This window comes from Heterodontus francisci, chromosome 30 (genome assembly GCF_036365525.1).
Source record: "Heterodontus francisci isolate sHetFra1 chromosome 30, sHetFra1.hap1, whole genome shotgun sequence".
Classification (NCBI taxonomy): domain Eukaryota; kingdom Metazoa; phylum Chordata; class Chondrichthyes; order Heterodontiformes; family Heterodontidae; genus Heterodontus; species Heterodontus francisci.
This window is the reverse complement of record NC_090400.1, coordinates 16,275,092-16,298,017: the sequence shown is the minus strand read 5'-3', so window position 1 is coordinate 16,298,017 and position 22,926 is coordinate 16,275,092. Positions and strand designations below refer to the sequence as shown.

Below are 22,926 nucleotides of genomic sequence, written 5' to 3'. Positions count from 1 at the left end.
ATAGAAAAGTGTTAAAATCAAATAAGATACGCTACCAAAAGCTGGTTGTTGTTACTTATGGAGGGCAGGGAGAAGCTACACAATAGGGTTAAAGTATTACCAGCAGGATTTAGAGTAACCAAAGTGACGGGAATGTGTGATGAGCATAAGGGAATTTTGTAAGAGTTGAAAAACACAGAATAGCTTCTACACTGTATAACACTTCTCCTAAATAAAATCATTTCCATTTTCCATATGACTAAGCAGCAGTTTCCTGGTTACAAGCAAAATTACCCTGTTCTTTAATTCAGGAAACTCATTTGAATACACACACACACGCACATACGTGCACACCGCAGACAAAATACCAGGGATAGGCACCACCATGTTGCACCACGGACATTTGACAAAATTACTGACACAACCACGGAGATGCGGGCAATTAATCTGTATACAAAGTGCATAGTCAACCTAATGCCATCAAAACACAGTCTGGTTTAAAATGCATTTCTCCCCATTTAGTGAGATACCTGGCATAATTTTTGCTTGCACAAGTAGTCAATGTCTGCCCGCATATTAATGTAGTGATGCGGAAAATCCAGATAGATGTCCATCTGTCCGGAGTGATCTTGATCTCTTTCGCTCTCCTCTTGCTTGCTCTCTCCCTCCCTCTGTGTCAATCCCTATCCCCACTCTGTGTCTATCACTCCCACCCTCACCCTTCTCTCCTCGCTCTATATCCATCCCCCTCCACCCTCTCTCTCTCTCTCTCTCTTCCCCCCCGCCCTCCCGTCTCCCTCCCTCTCCCTCCCTCCCACACCCCTCTCTCGCTCTCTGACCATTGCTGAGAGCGGGAACAGCAATTTCTGAACTTCGGACAGATTCGGGTTTACCCGGGGGCTTTAAAAAAAAATCAAAAACCGCCAGAAATCCCTGAATCTGTCCGAGGTTCGGAAGTGCTGTTCCTGCTCCCAGCACCTGTCAGCTGTGAAACTAACACTTGTGATTTTTTTTTTTTTAAAGCCAGTCTGAAGAAGCCAATGGGAAATTTCTCATCCCTGAAATTACCAGTCATGGACCTCAAAATTCTTTACCACTGTCACTGGTGTCTGTGTGTGGACACGTTGCCAACCTCCACACAACACACACAATGAACACAACACACACAACACATAAAAAACACAGCACACACGAACACACAACACATACCATAATACATACACAACACACAAGCACTCACAGTACTTAAACACACATAATACAAACAACACATAAAACACAATACACACGCACACCAATATTCTGACTGCAAGCACAAGTTATCTTGAGTCCTTATCTGACACAAAACTGATGGCTCCCTCCTGCACTTCGACGCCTTCCTGCATCAGTACTTCATGGAATCATAGAAGGTTTATGGCACAAAGAGGCCACTTGGCCCATCGTGTCTATGCCAGCTGAAAAACAGGCCACCGAGCCTAATCCCACCTTCCAGCATTTTGTCTGTAGCCCTGCAGGTTACGGCACTTGAGGTGCATATCCAGACACCGTTTCAATGAGTTGAGGGTTTCTGTCTCTACTACCCTTTCAGGCAGTGAGTACCAGATGCCCATCACCCTCTGGGTGAAAAATGTTTTCCTTATCTCCCCTCTAATCTTCCTACCAATCTCTTTAAATCTACGGCCCCTAGTCACTGACCTCTCTGCAAATGCAAAAAGGCCCTACACATCCACTCTATCCAGGCCCCTCACAATTTTGTACATTTCAATCAGATCTCCCCTCAGCCTTCTCTGTTCCAAGGAGAACAACCCCAGCCTTTCCAATCTTTCCTCATAGCTGCATTTTTACAGTTTTGGCAACATCCTCATAAATCTCCTCTGTACCCTCTCTAGTGCAATTATATGCTTTCTGTAATGAGATGACCAGAACTGCACACAGTACTCAAGTTGTGGCCTAACCAATGATTTATACTGTTCCAGCAATATCTCCCTGCTCTTGTATTCTATACCTTGGCTAACAAAGGAAAGGATTCCATATGACACTTTATCGACCTGTGGACATTCACTCCAAGGTCCCTCACTTCCTCTACACTTCTCAGTATTCTCCCATTAATCGTGTATTCATTTGCCTTGTTTGACCTCCCCAAATGCATCACCTCACACTTCACCGGGTGGAATTCCATTTGCCACTTTTCTGCCCATCTGACCAGACCATCGAGATCTTCCTGCAGCCTACAGCTATCAACCACATGACCAATTTTTGTGTCATCTGCAAACTTCTTGATTATGCTCCCTACATTTATGTCCAACTCGTTTATACCACAAAAAGCAGGGGACCCAGTACTGAGCCCTGCAGAATGCCACTGGAAACATCTCTCCAGTCGCTAAAACACAGTCAACAATTACACTTCGTTTCCTACCATTGAGCCAATTTTGTATCCACCTTGCTACAATTCCATGGATCCCATGGGATTTTATTTTTTTAACCAGTCTGCCATGTGGGACCTTGTCAAAAGCCTTGTTAAAATCCCTGTAGATCACATCAACTACACTACCCTCATCTATCTTCCTTGTTACTTCTTCAAAAAATTCGATCAAGTTAGTCAGATAAGATCTTCCCTTAACAAATCCATGCTGACTATACTTGATTATCCTGTCTCTCAGAATTAATTCCAATAATTTGCCCACTACTGAGGTTAGACTGACTGGCCTGTAATTATTCAGTCTATCCCTTGCTCCCTTATTAAACAAAGGTACAATGTTAGCAGTCCTCCAATCCTCTGGCACCACACCTGTATCCAGTGAGGACTGGAAAATGACGGACAGCCCTTCCGCTATTTCCTTTCTGGCTTCCTTTAACAGCCTGGGGTGCATTTAATCTGGTCCTGGTGATTTATCCACTTTCAAGGATGCTAATCCCATTAATACTTCCTCCCTCCCTATGTTTATCACATCCAATACTTCACACCCCTCTTCCTGGACTACAATATCTGCATCGGCCCCCTCTTTTGAAGCCAGACGCAAAGTATTCATTAAGAACCATACCAACATCTTTCACCCTTACACATAGGTTACCTTTTTGGTCTTTTATGGGCCCTACTCTCTCCTTAGTTATCCTTTTACTCCTAATGTATTGATAAAACATCTTTGGGTTCACCTTGATTTTGGTTGACAATATTGTTTCACACCCTCTCTTTGCTTTCCTAATTTCCTTTTTGATTTCACCCCTCCACTTTCTATACTGCTCTCCTCTCGGCTTTCTGTAGTATTGAGCTCTGAGTGTCGGACATAAGCTTTCCGTTTCTACCTTCTCTTACCCTGTAAGCTCCTTGACATCCATGGGGCTCTAGATTTGGCCATCTCACTCTTTTTCTTTGTGGGAACATGTTTACTCTGAACCCCTTGAATCTCCCCTTTGAATGCCTCCCACTGTTCTGACACTGATTTACCTTCAAGTAGCTGTTTCCAGTCCACTTTCACTAAATCACTCCTCAGTTTAGTAAAATTGGCCTTGCCCCAATTAAGAACTCAAACTCCGGTTCTAAGCTTGTCCTTTTCCATAATTATGTTAAAACTGACTGAATTATGATCACAACCATCAAAATGCTCTCCCTCTGCCACTCCTTCCATCTCCCCACCTTCATTTCCTAAAACTAAGTCTAAAACTGTGCCCTCTCTTGTTGGACTTGCTACATACTGGGCAAAAAAGTTCTCCTGAATGTAGCTCAAGAATTCTGTCCCCCAATACCTTTCACACCAGAACTATCCCAGTAAATATTGGGGTAGTTAAAATCCCCTACTATTACTAATCCCCTATTGTTTTTGCACTTCTCAAATATTTGTCGACATATCTCCTCCTATATCTCCCTCTGACTGTTTGGGGGTCTATAGTACACTCCCATCAGCGTGATTGCCCCTTTTTTGTTCCTGAACTCTATCCATATGTTGTCATTTGATGAACCTTCCAACACATCATCCCTCCTCACAGCTGTAATTGTTTATTTGACCAAAATTGCCACTCCCCCTCCTTTCTTATCCCCCTCTCTATTGCATGTGAAAACCCTGTAACCAGGAACGTTGAGCTGCCATTCCTGTCCCTCAATAAGCCATGTTGCTGTAATAGATATGATATCATACTGCCACATGTCTGTCTGTGCCTTCAGTTCATCTGCTTTATTTGCTATACTCCTTGCATTGAAATAGATACCCTTGAGCACTGCCAAACACTTTTTTAAAATTTTCTAACCTTTGTTTCCTCTGCCTTCCAGATTCATCCACTAATTTGCTGCCTTCCATTTTCATTACTGATTTTGTCCCAACTGAGTCTACCCTCTGGTCCCCATCCCCCTGCCAAACTAGTTTAAACCCTCCTCAACAGCACGAGCAAAACGTCCCGCAAGGAACTCAGTCCCGGCTCTGTTCAGGTGCAACCGTCCGGCCTGTACTGGTCCCATATCTCCCAGAGCCGGTCCCAATGTCCCAGGAATCTAAATCCCTCCCTCCTGCCCCATCATTCCGGCTACGTAGTCATCTGTCTTATCCTTCTATTCATGCAATCACTTGCACGTGGCACTGGGAGTAATCTGGGGATTACTATTTTTGAGGTCATGCTTGCTAATTTCTTCCCTAACTCAGTAAACTCTTTCTGCAGGACCACATTCCTCTTTCTACCTGTGTCATTGGTACCAATGTGGACCATGACTGCTGGCTGTTCACCCTCCCCACTCAGGATGCTCTGCAGCCGCTCAGTGACATCCTTGACCCTGGCACCAGGGAGGCAACATGCCATCTTGGATTCAAGTCTGCGGCCACAGAAGTGACCGTTTGTCTGTTGAAGTGACTATTGAATCTCCTATCACTATCCTTCTTCCAGTCTTCCTTGTGCCCTCCTGTGCAGCTGAGCCACCCATGGTGCCATAGCCTTGGCTCTGGCTGCACTCCCAGATGAACCATTATCTTCCTTCAAAGTCAGCTGGCCCATCGGAAGTCTACTCATGGGAAATGTTAACAAGAGATATTCTCAAATACATGTTCCAACTGCAAAAAGAGTTCAACAGGTCATCCCACAGACACTTCCTTCATTTCACACTCCTCACCTTGCTTCAAACACATGGCATCGCAGCTTTCGAATTGAGCTATCACCACAGACCTCGATCTGAAGATGGATCTCCCCTTGGACCTCCTCGTCAGGGTCAATTTCACTCAGGCACATCCAGCTGTCCACACCTAAACAGTAAAGAGAAATAGTTCAGAGGGCTCACAGTGTAGGAAAAACAAGATGCACAACTCACAGAAACATGAATAGGCCATTCAGCCCCCTCAATTAGATCATGGCTGATCTGTACCTCAACTCCATTTTTTATTCACATCATTTCATAGCGATTGCTTCAAAATGACAACAGACTATGACAGCTGGCCAGGTATTGCATGAGTGCTCTATAATCCACCCATCAATACTGTTCCCACTTAAAATTAAAATTTATAACCAGATATCATTTTAATTTTGATTTGTTCATCCAAACTGTGATATAATTAGATTACACAATACAATCCATATTACACACTTCATTATCTTGAGACTTGCTGTTTGCATGTTATCAAATCAGCCCAATCATGGGAGATAAATCACACCTCAATGTTTCCAATCATGGTAACTCTACTTAGTGCTCAGCCTTTGATATTGTCCAGTTCTTAGCCTCTAAGGGTGCATTCAGTCTATCGCTGTACCCTTCACTCTGATGCCACAATTACAAAGGCGGTCAGACACTTCCAATGTGGAGCCACACTCACAGGGAGCACTGTACCAGAGATTGTGGTCCCGTAGCATCTAATTCTTTAAAATTAAATCACCTCTCAGTAAGACGGTTGTGAGTTCAAGCCCCACTCTGGAGGTTTAAACATGTATTTCAGGCTCACTCTCCAGTGCAGTGCTGAGGGAGTGCTACACTGTTGGAAGTGATTCAGATGAGTCATTAAACTGAGGTCCCGTCTATCCTCTCAGATAGACGTAAAAGATCCCATGGCACTATTTGAAGAGGAGCAGGGAGATCTCCCCAATGTCCTGGCCAATATTTATCCCTCAACTTACATCACTAAAAGACAATTTCCAGTCATTATCTCTTTACTGTTTATGGGACATTGGTGTGTCAAAATTGGCTGCCACATTTCCTACATTACAATAGCGATTATACTTCAAAAGTAGTTTGATGGCCATAAAGCACTTTGGGATATCTGGAGGTCATGAAAGATGAGACATAAAAGCAAACTCTTTCTTCTGATCTTTCCTGGGTTTAACCTGCCTCTTCAGGCAATCTCACTGTATTGGCCAACAAGAGTGCAGCGAAAGCGTGCTGGAAGCTGGCAGGCACAAGTCTGAGCATACAAATTGCCTTCAGCTGCGATTATGAACTGACGTACAAAGGTGCTAAATTTGACCAGGCCCGATGAAGATATCCCCCACTGGAACCCACCGAAATACACTCTTGGAAAACATTTGTTAGCAACAAAACATCTGTCTAGTGCAGAGGTAGGAAATTGTGGAGAGAGGGGTGGGGTGGCCAAAAATGGGGAACGAAGGGAGGATGCAGTTGATAGTGTACTCGTGAATTTAAAGTCACAAGAAATTATCCAATAATTTGAATTAATTGAAGAAAATAACAGTAAGGATTAAATGCTAAAATATGGTCAAAAATTTAATTAAGAAACTTGTAATTAAGGAGGGCAGACTGTATTTTAAAGACTTCCCTACCATAGCAAGAGTTTCTACTAAGTTACTGTTAGCAAGAGACTGAGACAATCATCCTGTGTGAGAAAGTAATTGGGCGGAATTTTATGCGGCTTGCAAGAGTGGCTTTCGTGGTGGGTGCGGTGACTTAATTAGGCTTTGTGGTGGGCGGGGCTCACATCATCCTGTAGCGGATTCCAACTTTTCAAATGTTTGCACATCATGAATACTCATGACCTTATAATTATTTGAAATTAAGTCTTACCTGCCAGATTCAGTTCACGGCACACAGGAATTTCGTGGCACCCAGTTCACGTCCGTTTAAAGGTGGCGTGCACCAGTCTGCTTTGTGCAGTTGTGTCCGAGGTCAGTGATTTACTTTCCTGAACTCTTTTGCACAAGGAAGGGCACCATTGGACTGGATGTTTGGCTGCACGTGCGGGACCAGATAGGGCGTTAAGGTGACCTGCAGCACTTAATTTTTTTGCAAGCGGTACATTTGTCAATCAGAAAGGTTTTCACTCTTTGAACGTACAACTGGTTTAAAGGCGAAAAATTATGCAGGTCTGTGCTCGTTTCCCAGGGAGCTGTCACGACGCATATATTTAGCAAAACTCACAACTGACTGGAATTTCTGAAGCACCAGCCAGGTTTATGACACCAGTGATTCATCCCCAAAGCGCAGCTGAAGAGCGATACAATGTAGCTAATGCCGCCACCAGAGCCATAATCAGTAATGCTTCAGTATCTGAGGAGTCACGAATGGTGCTGAACATTGTACAGACATCAGCGAACATCCCCACTTCTGACCTTATGATGGAGGGAAGTTCATTGATGAAGCAGCTGAAGATGGTTGGGCCGAGGACACTACCCTGAGGAACTCCTGCAGTGATGACTTGAAGCTGAGATGATTGACCTCCAACAACCACAAAAACCATCTTCCTTTGTGCTAGGTAGGACTGCAACCAGTAGAGAGTCTTCCCCCTGATTCCCATTGACTCCAGTTTTGCTAGGGCTTCTTGATGCCATACTCGGTCAAATGCTGCCTTGATGTCAAGGGCAGTCACTCTCACCTCACCTCTGGAGTTCAGTTCTTTTGTCCACATTTGAACCAAGGCTGTAATGAGGTCAGGAGCTGAGTGGCTCTGGCGGAGATCCCAAACTGAACGTCAGTGAGCAGGTTATTGCTGAGCAAGTGCCACTTGATAACACTGTCAACTTTACTGATTATACCCAAGAAATTTTCCATATTGTTGGGTAGATGCCAGTGTTGTAGCTGTACTGGAACAGCTTGGCTAGCAGCGCAGCTAGTTCTGGAGCACAAGTCTTCAGTACTATTGGCAGAATGGTGTCAGGGCCCATAGCCTTTGCAGCATCCAGTGCCATCAGCCTTTTTTGATATCATGCAGAGTGAATCAGATTGGCTGAGGACTGGCATCTGCGATGCTGGAGACCTCAGGAGGTGGCTGAGATGGATCATCAACTCAGCACTTCTGGCTGAAGATTGTTGCAAATGCTTCAGCCTGATCTATTGCTCTGATGTGCTGGGCTCCCCGATCATTAAGGATGGGGATAGTTGTGGAACCTCCTCCTCCAGTTAGTTGTTTAATTGTCCACCACCATTCATAACTGGATGTGGCAGGACTGCAGAGCTTAGATCTGATCAATTGGTTGTGGGATCGCTTAACCCTGTCTATTGTATGTTGCTTCTGCTTTTTGGCAGGCAAATAGTCCTGTATTGTAGCTTCACCAGGTTGACACTGCATTTTGAGGTATGCCTGGTGCTGCTCCTGGCATGCCCTCCTGCACTCTTCATTGAACCAGGCGGCCCCCCCGGCCTGATGGTAATGGTAGAGTGGGGGATATGCCGGGCCATGAGGTTACAGATTGTGGTTGAATACAATTCTGCTGCTGCTGATGGCCACAGTGCCTTATGGGTGCCCAGTTTTGCATTGCTAGATCTGTTCAAAATCTATTCCATTTAGCACGGTGGTAGTGCCACACAACACGATGGAGTGTATCCTCAATGTGAAGACGGGACTCTGTCTCCACAAGGACTGTGCGGTGGTCACTCCTACCAATACTGTCATGGACAGATGCATCTATGACAGGTAGATTGGTGAGGACGAGGTCAAGTAGGTTTTCCCCTCTTATTGGTTCCCTCACCACCTGCCACAGACTCAGTCTAGTAGCTATGTCATAGAACATAGAACATAGAACAGTAGAGCACAGTACAGGCCCTTCGGCGCAAGGTGATGTGCCGAACCTTTAACCTACTCTAAGATTAAACTAACTAACTACCCTTCATTCTACTATCATCCATGTACCTATCCAAGAGTCGCTTAAATGCCCCTAATGTATCTGCTTCTACTACCACCGCTGGCAGCGCATTCCACGCACCCACCACTCTCTGTGTAAAGAACCTACCTCTGACATCTCCCCGAAACCTTCCTCCAATCACCTTAAAGTTATGCCCCCTGGTGATAGCCCTTTCCGCCCTGGGAAAAAGTCTCTGACTATCCACTCTATCTATGCCTCTCATCATCTTGTACACCTCTATCAAGTCACCTCTCATCCTTCTTCGCTCCAATGAGAAAAGCCCTAGCTCCCTCAATCTTTCTTCAGAAGACATGCCCTCCAGTCCAGGCAGCATCCTGGTAAACCTCCTCTGCACCCTCTCTAAAGCTTCCACATCCTTCCTATAATGAGGCAACCAGAACTGAACACAATATTCCAAGTGTGGTCGAACCAGGGCCTTATAGAGCTGCAGCATAACCTCGCGGCTCTTAAACTCAATCCCCCTGTTAATGAAAGCCAACACAACATATGCCTTCTTAACAACCCTATCAACCTGGGTGGCAACTTTGAGCGATCTATGGACATGGACCCCAAGATCCCTCTGTTCCTCCACACTACAAAGAATACTGTCTTTAAGCCTGTATTCCGCATTCAAATTCAACCTTCCAAAATGAATCACTTCACACTTTTCCAGGTTGAACTCCATCTGCCACTTCTCAGCCCAGCTCAGCATCCTGTCAATGTCCCGTTGCAACCTACAACAGCCCTCCACACTATCCACAACTCCAGCAACCTTCATGTCATCGGCAAACTTGCTAACCCAGCCTTCCACTTCCTCATCCAAGTCATTTATAAAATTCACAAAGAGCAGAGGTCCCAGAACAGATCCTTGTGGAACACCACTGATCACCGAGCTCCATGCTGAATACTTTCCATCTACTACCACCCTCTGACTTCTATGGGCCAGCCAATTTTGTATCCAGACAGCCAACTTTCCCTGAATCCCATGCCTCCTTACTTTCTGAATGAGCCTACCATGGGGAACCTTATCAAACGCCTTGCTAAAATCCATATACACCACATCCACTGCTCTTCCTTCATCAATGTGTTTTGTCACATCTTCAAAGAATTCAATAAGGCTTGTGAGGCATGACCTGCCCCTCACAAAGCCATTCTGACTGTCTCTAATCAAACCATGCTTTTCCAAATAATCATAAATCCTGTCTCTCAGAATCCTCTCCAATAATTTGCCCACTACCGACGTAAGACTGACTGGTCTATAATTCCCAGGGTTATCCCTATTCCCTTTCTTGAACAAGGGAACAACATTTGCCACCCTCCAATCATCCGGTACTACTCCAGTGGACAGTGAAGACGCAAAGATCATCGCCAGCAATCTCTTCCCTTGCTTCCCATAATATCCTTGGGTATATCCCGTCTGGCCCCGGGGACTTATCTGTCCTCATATTATTCAAAATTTCCAGCACATCCTCCCTCTTAACCTCAACCTGTTCAAGCATATCAGCCTGTTCCACGCAGTCCTCACAAACGACCAGGTCCCTCTCACTGGTGAATACTGAAGCAAAGTATTCATTTAGGACCTCCCCTACCTCCTCCGACTCCAGGCACAAGTTCCCTCCACTATCCCTGATCGGCCCTACCCTCACTTTGGCCATCCTCTTGTTCCTCACATAAGTGTAGTACGCCTTGGGATTTTCCTTAATCCTACCCGCCAAGACTTTTTCATGTCCCCTTCTAGCTCTCCTAAGTCCATTCTTCAGTTCCTTCCTGGCTACCTTGTAACCCTCTAGAGCCCTGCCTGATCCTTGCTTCCTCAACCTTAAGTAAGCTTCCTTCTTCCTCTTGACTAGCTGTTCCACATCTCTTGTCATCCAAGGTTCCTTCACCCTACCATCCTTTCCCTGCCTCATCAGGACAAAGCTATCCAGCAGTCGCAGCAAGTGCTCCCTAAACAACCTCCACATTTCTGTCGTGCATTTCCCTGAGAACATCTGTTCCCAATTTATGCTCCCCAGTTCCTGCCTAATAGCATTGTAATTCCCCCTCCCCCAATTAAATATTTCCCCATCCCATCTGCTCCTGTCCCTCTCCATGACTATAGTAAAGGTCAGGGAGTTGTGATCACTATCACCGAAATGCTCTCCCACCGAGAGATCTGCCACCTGGCCTGGTTCGTTGCCAAGCACCAAATCCAACATAGGCCGACTAGAGGGGAGACTATCTACATATTGAGTCAGGAAACCTTCCTGGACACACCTGACAAAAACTGCTCCATCCAAACTATTTGCATTAAGGAGGTTCCAATCAATATTAGGGAAGTTGAAGTCACCCATGACAACAACCCTGTTACTTCTGCACCTTTCCAAAATCTGCCTCCCCATCTGTTCCTCCATGTCTCTGTTGCTATTGGGGGGGTCTATAGAAAACTCCCAACAAAGTGACTGCTCCTTTCCTGTTTCTGACTTCCACCCATACTGACTCAGTAGACAAACCCTCCTCGACGACCTCCCTTTCTGCAGCTGTGATACTATCCCTGACTAACAATGCCACTCCCCCACCTCTTTTACCTCCCTCCCTATTCCTCTTGAAACATCTAAACCCCGGAACATCCAACATCCATTCCTGCCCCTGTGATATCCACGTCTCCGTAATGGCCACAACATCATAGCTCCAAGTACTGATCCATGCTCTAAGTTCATCACCCTTATTCCTGTCCTTTAGGACTCAGCCAGCTTGGTCACTAGTGGCACTACCGAGTCACTCTTGGTGATGGACATTGAAGTCTCCCACCCAGAGTATATTTTGTGCCCTTGCTACCCTCAGTGCTTCTTTCAGTTGGTGTTCAACATGGAAAAGCACTGATTCATCAGCTGAGAGGGCGCTTTTGGTGGTAGTCGGCAGGAGGTTTCCTTGCCCATGTTTGACCTGATGCCATGAGACTTATGGGGTCTGGAATCAATGTTGAGGACTCCCAGGGCAACTCTCTCCCGATTGTATACCACTGTGCCGCCACCTCTGTTGGGTCAGTTCTGCCGGAGGGACAGGACATACCCAGGGCTGGTGATGGTTGTGCCTGAGACATTGTCTGTCAGGTCTGATTCCGTGAGTATGACTATGTCAGGCTGTTGCTTGACTAGTCTGTGGGGCAGCTCTCCCAATTTTGGCACAAGACCCCAGATTTTAGAAAGGAGGACTTTGCAGGATCAACAAGGCTGGGTTTGTCAATGTCGTTTCCAGTGTGTAGGTCAGTGCTGGTTGTCCGTCCAGTTTTATTCTTTTTCTTAGACTTTGTAGTGGTTTGATGCAACTGAATGGCTTGCTGGCCATTTCAGAGGGCAGTTAAGAGTCAACCACATTGCTGTGGGTCTGAAGTCACATGTAGGCCAGACCAGGTAAAGACAGCAGATTTCCTTCCCTAAAGGACATTAGTGATCCAACTTATCCTAGCTGACACAAATTTTGGGACATTGTTTAACTGTTGCTTTAGAGTGGGTATTTTAGAATGGTTGGGTGCTGCTGGATAGACAAACACTGGGATGAGTGATTATCTGGCTGAAATGTATTATGGGTAAACACCAAAAAGAAAATTTATTGATGCACAACCTCAGGAATTTCTGGCTGATAAAGCAGAATTTCCTGATATAAACAAGCCGTCTCTTTGCTCAGTACTGTTCAAACACCCGACAGTTTCTTCCAGTTTGTTTAAATAGTGTCGTGTTCATGTTAAGATGTGAACATTGCACTGTTTAAAGTGTACTGTAGTGTAACTGGGAAAGTTAGAATGGAGTGGAAGTCTGACATGATAAATGACACCATTGATACAACACCATTGCAAGCTGCCAAAAGCCAAACTATAATCATTGACCTGCTTCCGCCCACCCACAGGCCAGTACAGCTCATTTTCTGAATGAAGATGCCCACTGGGCAAAAATTGTAGTAGAAATGGGGAATTCTCTCCGCCAAAATGTTGTGGATACTGGAGGTCAATTTTTGTTAGGTAAGGGTATCTAGGGATAAATAGACTTTTAAATAGAGTTAATGTCCAGCAGGATCTAACTGAATGGCAGAACAGGCTTGAGGGGCTGAATGGCCTACTTCTGTTCATATGTCCCTAAAATATTTGCTCCAGAGACAGGCAGTGCTAAAAATGGCAATGTTTTTCGCTACCTACTGCTGGGACAACTGCTACAGATGAAATTGATGGGAGTACAAGAACGTAGCTCCTAAAAATCTACTCAGAGTAGAGTAGACCCAGTTTAGATAGGACTTTGGGAGGATGGGTACTCAGTTCCATCAGGGCTGCTGGAATTATGTAGACCCAGTTCTGATTGGGCTGTCAGGAGTGTGATAACAGAGTGTCATCAGGGCTGCTGGGAAAGCTAGTTCTGATAGGGCTGCACGGCCAGTGATTTACAAGTGCTGGTCAGTCGCTAGTGTCTCTTCCTGAAAGTCTCTTTCTTAGTGGCCCCCACAGCTAAAACCCATCCCAAACACTCTGAAAGCTCTTTGAGTGCATGCACCAACTTTTGTATTGTGCTTGAAGTTTGGAGGACTTGCTCACCATGGTTGTAGACCCACACTGACTTTATCTCAACATTACAAAGTCCAATTGCCAGCCTGCCCTAAGAAGCTTAAAGACAAATTTCACTAAAGAATAACATTAAAAACCTCGCTATCTGCATTTCAATAAAGCATTAGTTATAAGTATTTACCAGTTTCAGTTATAAAAATGCTCTTATTCACCTTTTTTTTTAAGCAATTCATCACATTCTCCTTTATATTTTGTGAACAAAGACTATTCTTTCAGTTTCTCTGCCACAAACAGCGGTAGCAGTGAGAGTGCGAGCCAGGGGGCAGCTGGGAAGGTAAGTTTCAGTATAAAGTACTTACCTAGCGATTCGGCAGCTTCTTTTTGAACAGCGGTAGCAGTGAGAGTGCGAGCCAGGGGGCAGCTGGGAAGGCAAGTTTCACTATAAAGTACTTACCTAGCGATTCGGCGGACGCGGACACGGGGACTGCTGGGTAAGTGAACTTATATATTCGGGCAGTGGCTAAACCCGAAACACTACACGTGTAGTGTCTCCCACCCATCCTCCTCCTCTAACCAAAAAAAACGGACTCTTGTGTGGAGGGTTTGGTAAGGTAAGGTTTTCCTTTATTTTTACTTAATCTCTGTTGTCAATTTAGAGCAGGGGAGATGGAAGCTAGTGCAGTTGCATGCTCCTCTTGCAGGATGTGGGAGGTAAGGGTCACCACTTGTGTCCCTGCTGACATCATCTGTGAGAAGTGCACCCAACTCCAGACCGCGTTAGGGAACTGGAGCTGGAGCTGGATGAACTTCGGATCATTCAGAATGCTGAGGGGGTGATAGAGAGCAGTTATAGGGAAGTAGTGACACCTAAGTTACAGGATAAAGGTAGCTGGGTGACCGTCAGGGGAGGGAAAGGGAATAGGCGCACAGTGTAGGGATCCCCTGTGGCCGTTCCCCTCAATAATAAGTATACCGTTTTGGATACGCTTGGGGGGAATGACCTACCAGGGGAAAGCCACAGCGGCCAGGTCTCTGGCACTGAGCCTGGCTCTGTGGCTCAGAAGGGAAGGGGGGAGAATAGGAGAGCGATAGTGATAGGAGATTCAATGGTTAGAGGACCAGACAGGAGATTCTGTGGTCGCGAACGAGACTCCCAGATGGTATGTTGCCTCCCGGGTGCCAGGGTCAGGGATGTCTCGGATCGAGTCTATAGGATTCTTAAGGGGGAGGGGGAGCAGCCAGAAGTCGTGGTACACATCGGTACCAATGACATAGCTAGGAAAAGGGATGAGGACCTGAAAAGTGAATATAGGGAGTTAGGTTGGAAGCTAAAAGGCAGGACGAGCAGGACAGTAATCTCAGGATTGATACCGGTGCCACGTGCTAGTGAGGCTAGAAACAGAGAGCGAGTGCAGCTGAACGCGTGGCTACAGAACTGGTGTAGGAGGGAGGGATTCAGATATGTGGATCATTGGGATACCTTCTGGGGAAGGTGGGACCTGTACAAGAAGGACGGGTTGCATCTGAACTGGAGGGGCAGCAATATCCTGGGCGGGAGGTTTGCTAGCGCTCTTCGGGAGGGTTTAAAACTAGTTTGGCAGGGGGATGGGAACCGGAGCTACGGATCATTGGATGGGGTAGCTGTTGAACAGGCAGATACAGAGTGCAGAGAGTCTGTGAGGAAGGTTAGACAGTTGACAGGGCAAAGTTGTAGCCAGTATGATGGGTTGAAGTGTGTCTATTTTAACGCAAGAAGTGTCAGGAATAAGGGTGATGAACTTAGAGCATGGATCAGTACTTGGAGCTACAATGTCGTGGCCATTACGGAGACTTGGATATCACAGGGGCAGGAATGGATGTTGGATGTTCCGGGGTTTAGATGTTTCAAAAGAAATAGGGAGGGAGGTAGAAGAGGTGGGGGAGTGGCATTGCTAATCAGGGATAGTATCACAGCTGCAGAAAGGGAGGTCATCGAGGAGGGTTTGTCTACTGATTCATTATGGGTGGAAGTCAGAAACAGGAAAGGAGCAGTCACTTTATTGGGAGTTTTCTATAGATCCCCCAATAGCAACAGAGACACGGAGGAACAGATTGGGAGGCAGATTTTGGAAAGGTGCAGAAGTAACAGGGTTGTTGTCATGGGTGACTTCAACTTCCCTAATATTGATTGGAACCTCCTTAGTGCAAATAGTTTGGATGGAGCAGTTTTTGTCAGGTGTGTCCAGGAAGGTTTGCTGACTCAATATGTAGAGAGGCCAACTAGTGGGGAGGCTATGTTGGATTTGGTGCTTGGCAACGAACCAGGCCAGGTGGCAGATCTCTCGGTGGGAGAACATTTCGGTGATAGTGATCACAACTCCCTGACCTTTACTGTAGTCATGGAGAGGGACAGGAGCAGACGGGATGGGAAAATATTTAATTGGGGGAGGGGAAATTACAATGCTATTAGGCAGGAACTGGGGACCACCAAAGGCCTGCAGGTTGATAGGTAAATTGGCCATTATAAATTGCCCCTAGTAGGTGGTAGGGGAATATAGAGACAGGTGGGGATATGGTAGGAATATGGGATGAGGATTAGTATAAATGGGTGTTCGATGGTCGGCGCAGACTCGGTGGGCCGAAGGGCCTGTTTCAGTGCTGTATCTCTAAACAAAAAACAAATAAAAAAAATAAATAAATTGGGAACAGATGTTCTCAGGGAAATGCACGACAGAAATGTGGAGGTTGTTTAGGGAGCACTTGCTGCGACTGCTGGATAGGTTTGTCGCGATGAGGCAAGGAAGAAATGGTAGGGTAAAGGAACCTTGGATGACAAGAGATGTGGAACAGCTAGTCAACAGGAAGAAGGAAGCTTACTTAAGGTTGAGGAAGCAAGGATCAGACAGGGCTCTAGAGGGTTACAAGGTAGCCAGGAAGGAACTGAAGAATGGACTTAGGAGAGCTGGAAAGGGACATGAAAAAGTCTTGGCGGGTAGGATTAAGGAAAATCCCAAGGCGTTCTACACTTATGTGAGGAACAAGAGGATGGCCAGAGTGAGGCCGATCAGGGATAGTGGAGGGAACTAGTGCCTGGAGTCGGAGGAGGTAGGGGAGGTCCTAAATGAATACTTTGCTTCAGTATTCACTAGTGAGAGGGACCTGGTCGTTTGTGAGGACAGCGTGAAACAGGCTGATATGCTCGAACAGGTTGATGTTAAGAGGGAGGATGTGCTGGAAATTTTGAAAGACATGAGGACAGATAAGTCCCCGGGGCCAGACGGGATATACCCAAGGATATTACGGGAAGCGAGGGAAGAGATTGCCGCGCCTTTGGCGATGGTCTTTGCGTCCTCACTGTCCACTGGAGTAGTACCGGATGATTGGAGGGTGGCAAATGTTATTCCCTTGTTCAAGAAAGGGAATAGGGATAACCCTGGGAATTATAGACCAGTCAGTCTTACGTCGGTAGTGGGCAAATTATTGGAGAGGATTCTGAGAGACAGGATTTATGATTATTTGGAAAAGCATTGTTTGATTAGAGACAGTCAGAATGGCTTTATGAGGGGCAGGTCATGCCTCACAAGCCTTATTGAATTCTTTGAAGATGTGACAAAACACGTTGATGAAGGAAGAGCAGTGGATGTGGTGTATATGGATTTTGGCAAGGCGTTTGATAAGGTTCCCCATGGTAGGCTCATTCAGAAAGTAAGGAGGCATGGGATACAGGGAACGTTGGCTGTCTGGATATAGAATTGGCTGGCCCATAGAAGACAGAGGGTGGTAGTAGATGAAAAGTATTCAGCATGGAGCTCGGTGACCAGTGGTGTTCCGCAGGGATCTGTTCTGGGACCTCTGCTCTTTGTGATTTTTATAAATGACTTGGATGAGGAAGTGGAAGGCTGGGTTAGCAAGTTTGCTGATGACACAAAGGTTGCTGGAGTTGTGGATAGTGTGGAAGGCTGTTGTAGGTTGCAACGGGACATTGACAGGATGCAGAGCTGGGCTGAGAAGTGGCAGATGGTGTTCAACCTGGAAAAGTGTGAAGTGATTCATTTTGGAAGGTCGAATTTGAATGCGGAATACAGGCTTAAAGACAGGATTCTTGGTAGTGTGGAGGAACAGAGGGATCTTGGGGTCCATGTCCATAGATCGCTCAAAGTTGCCACCCAAGTTGATAGGGTTGTTAAGAAGGCTTATGGGGTGTTGGCTTTCATTAACAGGGGGATTGAGTTTAAGAGCCGCGAGCTTATGCTGCAGTTCTATAAAGCCCTGGTTAGACCACACTTGGAATATTGTGTTCAGTTCTGGTCGCCTCATTATAGGAAGGATGTGGAAGCTTTAGAGAGGGTGCAGAGGAGATTTACCAGGATGCTGCCTGGACTGGAGGGCATGTCTTACAAAGAAAGATTGAGGGAGCTTGGGCTTTTCTCATTGGAGCGAAGAAGGATGAGAGGTGACTTGATAGAGGGGTACAAGATGATGAGAGGCATAGATAGAGTGGATAGTCAGAGACTTTTTCCCAGGGCGGAAAGGGCTATCACCAGGGGGCATAATTTTAAGGTGACTGGAGGAAGGTTTCGGGGAGATGTCAGAGGTAGGTTCTTTACACAGAGAGTGGTGGGTGTGTGGAATGCACTGCCAGTGGTGGCAGTAGAAGCAGATACATTAGGTACATTTAAGCGACTCTTGGATAGGTACATGGATGATAGTAGTATGAAGGGTATGTAGGTAGTTTGGTCCTAGAGTAGGTTAAAGGTTCGGCACAACATAGTGGGCCGAAGGGCCTGTACAGTGCTGTACTGTTCTATGTTCTATACCATGGTCAATTTTTGCTACATAATGGTTATATTGGCTACATAAGTATTCATGGAGAAAAGAAACAAAGGACTTCCATCTATATAGCACCTTTCACGACCTCAGGCTGTCCCAAAGCCCTTTACAGGAATTAAGTACTTTTGAAATGTAGTCACTGTTGTTATGCAGGAAACACAGTAGCTAATCTGCACACAGCAAACTCCCACAAACAACAGAGATAATGACCAGATAATCTGTTTTAGTGATGTTGAGAGATAAATGTTGGGTAGGACATCAGGGAGAACTCCCCTGTTCATCGTCAAATTGTGCCATGGAATCTTTTACACCCACCTGAGGGGGCAGAGTCTCGATTTAATGTTTTATCTGAAAGACAGCATCTCCCATGATACAGTACAGAGCATGCTCTACTCAGCTGCCTTCCAAAATGACAACTGGGATCCCGTGTACATCATAAGCCCCAATGAAATGGTCTACTGCATGAAATAGCAGGGTGTTCCGTTGTGGTGTGTTAATCGGCAAATCGGGTGCAGCAACAGGCTGGCAAGTTTTCCCTGCAATTTTTGAAGTGCTGCCAGCATATTTCTGCTAGTTGGGCCGAGTGAAAACCTGTCCCACCAATGTTTCTCAAGCATCTCTTCCTGAGCCTGCCAAGTGAGCCACCATCAGCAAGAGTCAACTGTACATCACACACAAAAGTATGGATAAACGGATCATGAAATACAATGGAATGAAAGGAAGGAAGTAATTTAATCAATTACCTTAAAGCATTGGCCTTGGTTATAGGCCCTTATTCAGGAACTGTGTTTCAACTTTTTTTTTGTGTGTGTGTTGTACGCTTTTCTGATGTTTTGTGCGTTGGGTGTGGGAAAACCAACACTTGTGTCGCAAGCCAGTCCTGGAAGGGTTGCTAGGAATACTGGAATCTGCCAGTGTAAGAACTGCACTGCCCATCCTCAGCAACACTGCCAAAAATCAGTGCTAATATGGACAAGTCCAATAATTGGATGATGATTCTAACCAAAGCCTTGTGACTGTAATGGGGAAACACTTCGGTGAGTGTTTTCTTCCCATGCTGCATCTTTTTGACCCAGTGTTTTAACAGGCTAGTAAAGGACATGGCAGGAATCCAAATATATGGGAAAAGAAACCGTGTGAAATATTGGTTGCGTTTTGGGATGAGTCCCAGATGGCAAATGTGTCCAAATAAATTATCAATGGGTTTGACAGCAGCTCGAGTTTTCAGGAACTGTTTATGTGAGGGTGTCATACTCATTCTGCGGCCATCTCAATGTTTAATAATGAATCATTCCCCTGAGATTCTCTCTCACTCTTATGCTGAGTGCATGTCACACTGTTATTCCTCCCATAAATCATAAACAAAGCTCTTCCTCTATCCTGTGCATGTTTAACTGGCTGCTCAGCACTTTTTCCATGAATCTCTACCAAAACAATTCTGTTTTCCATTGAATGTGTCCAAGAATAATAGTTCACATTGAGCATATTTATCACTGGTGTAATACATTACAGACAGGGAAATATTTGAAAAATGGCAACTCATAGCGTACATGCAACCATCTAAATGATGGTATTTTCATTAACTCAGTAACAAAGTCAACACCCTGGAGGTAGGTCCCCGATGACCTCATGGGTGCTGCCCACCCTCCCCCCACGCCCCCCTAATACTAAGCTACACAAAAGAGAGGCTTTCAGGTTGATCTTCAGCCTGAACTGAGTTAGCTGTTCCTGGGTTAGGGAATTACAGTCAGTGTCCCCAGACAGGGTGATAAAATTTGAACACTATTCAAGGCTCCCATTCCCGAACCCTGCCAGCAAGTGCCAGTTTAGAGTTGGAGAATGGGCTAGATGCAGCCTGCCCATAATGTCTTCCATGACTGAACAGTCTGCTAACATTCACTATTAAACTTACACATGAAATGTGCCACTTGAGTGAGGCAACAATAGGAGACTGGCACCTGTGGCACCATACCCAGCAAGTGGCAGCTAACAGAAAGCAGATTGGCACTTGCGGAACTGTACGCAGCAAAGGCTAGCTAACAGAGGGAAGAATGGCGCCTGTGCAACTGTATCTAACAAAGACCAGCTGATAGAAAGGAATAAGAAAATGTATTGTGATATGTGTTGACTATTCCGGGACACAAGAATTAGGAGGTTTGAAGTAAGAAGGGAAGCAAGGCTGCACTTTTTCATAGCATTAGCCCTCACTATCTCTATAGCCTCCTACAGCTTGACAACCTCACCTTATGAACTTCCTTATTACTGACTTTGGCCTCATGCATTTCCCCCTCCCTTCACACCCCCCCCCCCCCCCCCCCCCCCCCCTCTGTGAAGCACTTTGGGAGGTTTTTCCTAAGTTAAAGGAATTATATAAATGCCAGTTGTTGCTACTTTCAAAGGGTGAGACTTGTGGAATAAGGGAGGATATTTGCATGGACAGCAAAACCGGCTCAAGAAAAATCGATGAGTTTCAGAGAGACAGAAGAGATAGGGGGAAGCAATGAATCACCACTATATATATATATATATATATATATATATATATATATATATATATATATATATACAGAACCACTCGGACAAAAGAACACCTGAGAGCATTTTACAACGTGAGAGAGAAACCATCAGCATGAAATAAAAGAACTTAAGGGAGGCACCAAAGGCAAGGTCACAGAGATAAGTTTTTAGAAGGTTTTTAAAAGGCAAACTAGGTTTGAGACAGGGACACAGGAGAGCATGTGATAGGGAGAACATATGCACAAAACTGAAAGAGAGATGGAAATAGTTGAAAGATCAGTGTCTAATGATGAACTGGGGAGAGGAGAGAAACAGCAAACTGAGGGGAAAGAGCTGTTGGTAGAGGCCAGGCTGCAGAGTTGGAAAAGATTCCCTTGTACCGTGGGTGAGGCCATGGGTGGGGTGGGGGGTGAAATTTGATAATGAGGATCATGATGTAATCTCCCTGAGGTACGGAGGAACCAATGATGGTGGGCGAGAACTGGAGCAATGAATGATGCCAATGGAAATGCCAGGACAAGGTCAGGATCACGATCAGGCCCAGAATCAGGGACAAGACCAAGATCAAGGCCAGGATCAGGGACAGGGCCAGGGTGAAGATCAAGACCAGGGCCAGTAACAAAGCCAAGGATAGGATCTGGGTCTGGGGTAGGGCCAAGGTCAGGACCTGTGTCAGGGCCAGGGCCACAGAGTTCTGAATTAGAATATGATTGGAAGATAAATAGGTAGGATTGCGGTCTAAAACAAACACACACATGCGCCAAACACATTGGTGGATCTGCCGTTGCTTGTGGGGAGGTTGAGGCAATGCTATTTCCGGCTATTGAGCAGACAATATAGTGTCAGAGACACTGATTTAAGACGATTGTAATAAAACAATTATTCAGAGTGTTGTAGGATTGATATATTTTCAGGCTTGAATTCTATGATTATGTGCAGATTTCCTGCAAACTGTAAATCAGTAGCCTCGATTACTGTAACTATATAACAGTTAATATAATCTCTTTTCTTTAAAAAACTCTATATAAAATAAGATGCTTGTGGAAAGGGTAGATAGGAGGTAGATTGTACGAATTGCATTTAGCAGCAGTGGGGAATGGAGAGGGCCGTGTAGATTGAAACGTAGGAACAGGAGTAGGCCATTCAGCCCCTCAAGGCTGTTCTGACACTCAAAACAGATTGTGGCTGATCCGTATTTTAACTCCTTTTATCTGCCTTTGTTCCATATCCCTTGATGACTGCAGCCAATAAATATCTATCAATATCAGCTTTGAAAATTTCAGTCCTCCTTCAGCATCCGCAGCCTTTTGAAGGAATGAGTTGCAAATTTTGACTACCCTTTGTGTGAAAAAGTGCTTCCTAATTTCCCTCCTGAATGGTTTAGCTTTCATTTTAAGATTATGCCCTCATGTTCTGGTCTCTCCCACAAGAAAAACTAACTCTTTGTATCCACCATATTGAATCGCTTTGTCATTTTAAATATCTCAGTTCGAACAATCCTCAACTATCTAAGCTCAAAAGAAATAAAAACCAAGTATATGCAACCAGTCCTCATAACTTAACCCTTTAAGCCCTGGTATTATTCAAGTGAATCTGTGCTTTACTCCTTCCAAGGCCAATATACCTTGAAGTTTGGCACCCAAAACTGAACCCAGTTCTCCAGATGGGGTCTAACCAAGGCTCTGCTCAGCCAAAGCATCACTTCCTCACTTTTGAATCCCATAGTGGGTGGCCCTCGGGTTTGGAAGCAGGGGTCATGATTGTGGGGCCAGAGGGATGGCTGATTATGATGCTTTGGAGTAAGGAGAAGGGTAATGGGGTTTGGTAAAACAAGAGAGGGTCTTAGGGTGAGAGAGAACCGGGCAGGAGATTGGTGGGTGCCACTGCTGAATGCTTGGTGCTAGTGGCTTTCTTGAAGGCAGGTTGGCAGGTGGGGAGAAAATTATGGGATAAGAGTGGGGAGGGGAAATGTACAAGTGCTTAGGATGGGAAGATCTAGGAAAGATTTCTTTAAACGAATTTCCTTGTGCTCACCTGGAAAAGCTGCATTA

At 45.4% G+C, this 22,926-nt stretch overlaps 1 protein-coding gene across 2 annotated transcripts in view; it reads right to left on the bottom strand.

Annotated features, from left to right (window-relative positions):
- rasa4 (RAS p21 protein activator 4) overlaps positions 1-22,926 on the bottom strand; it is a 251,575-nt gene that overhangs the window by 191,124 nt on the left and 37,525 nt on the right. For both annotated transcript variants that reach the window (XM_068010142.1, XM_068010143.1), the window contains exon 5: positions 5,072-5,201. In XM_068010142.1, the coding sequence (XP_067866243.1) occupies positions 5,072-5,201 (130 nt within the window). The remainder of the gene's footprint in view (positions 1-5,071; positions 5,202-22,926) is intronic.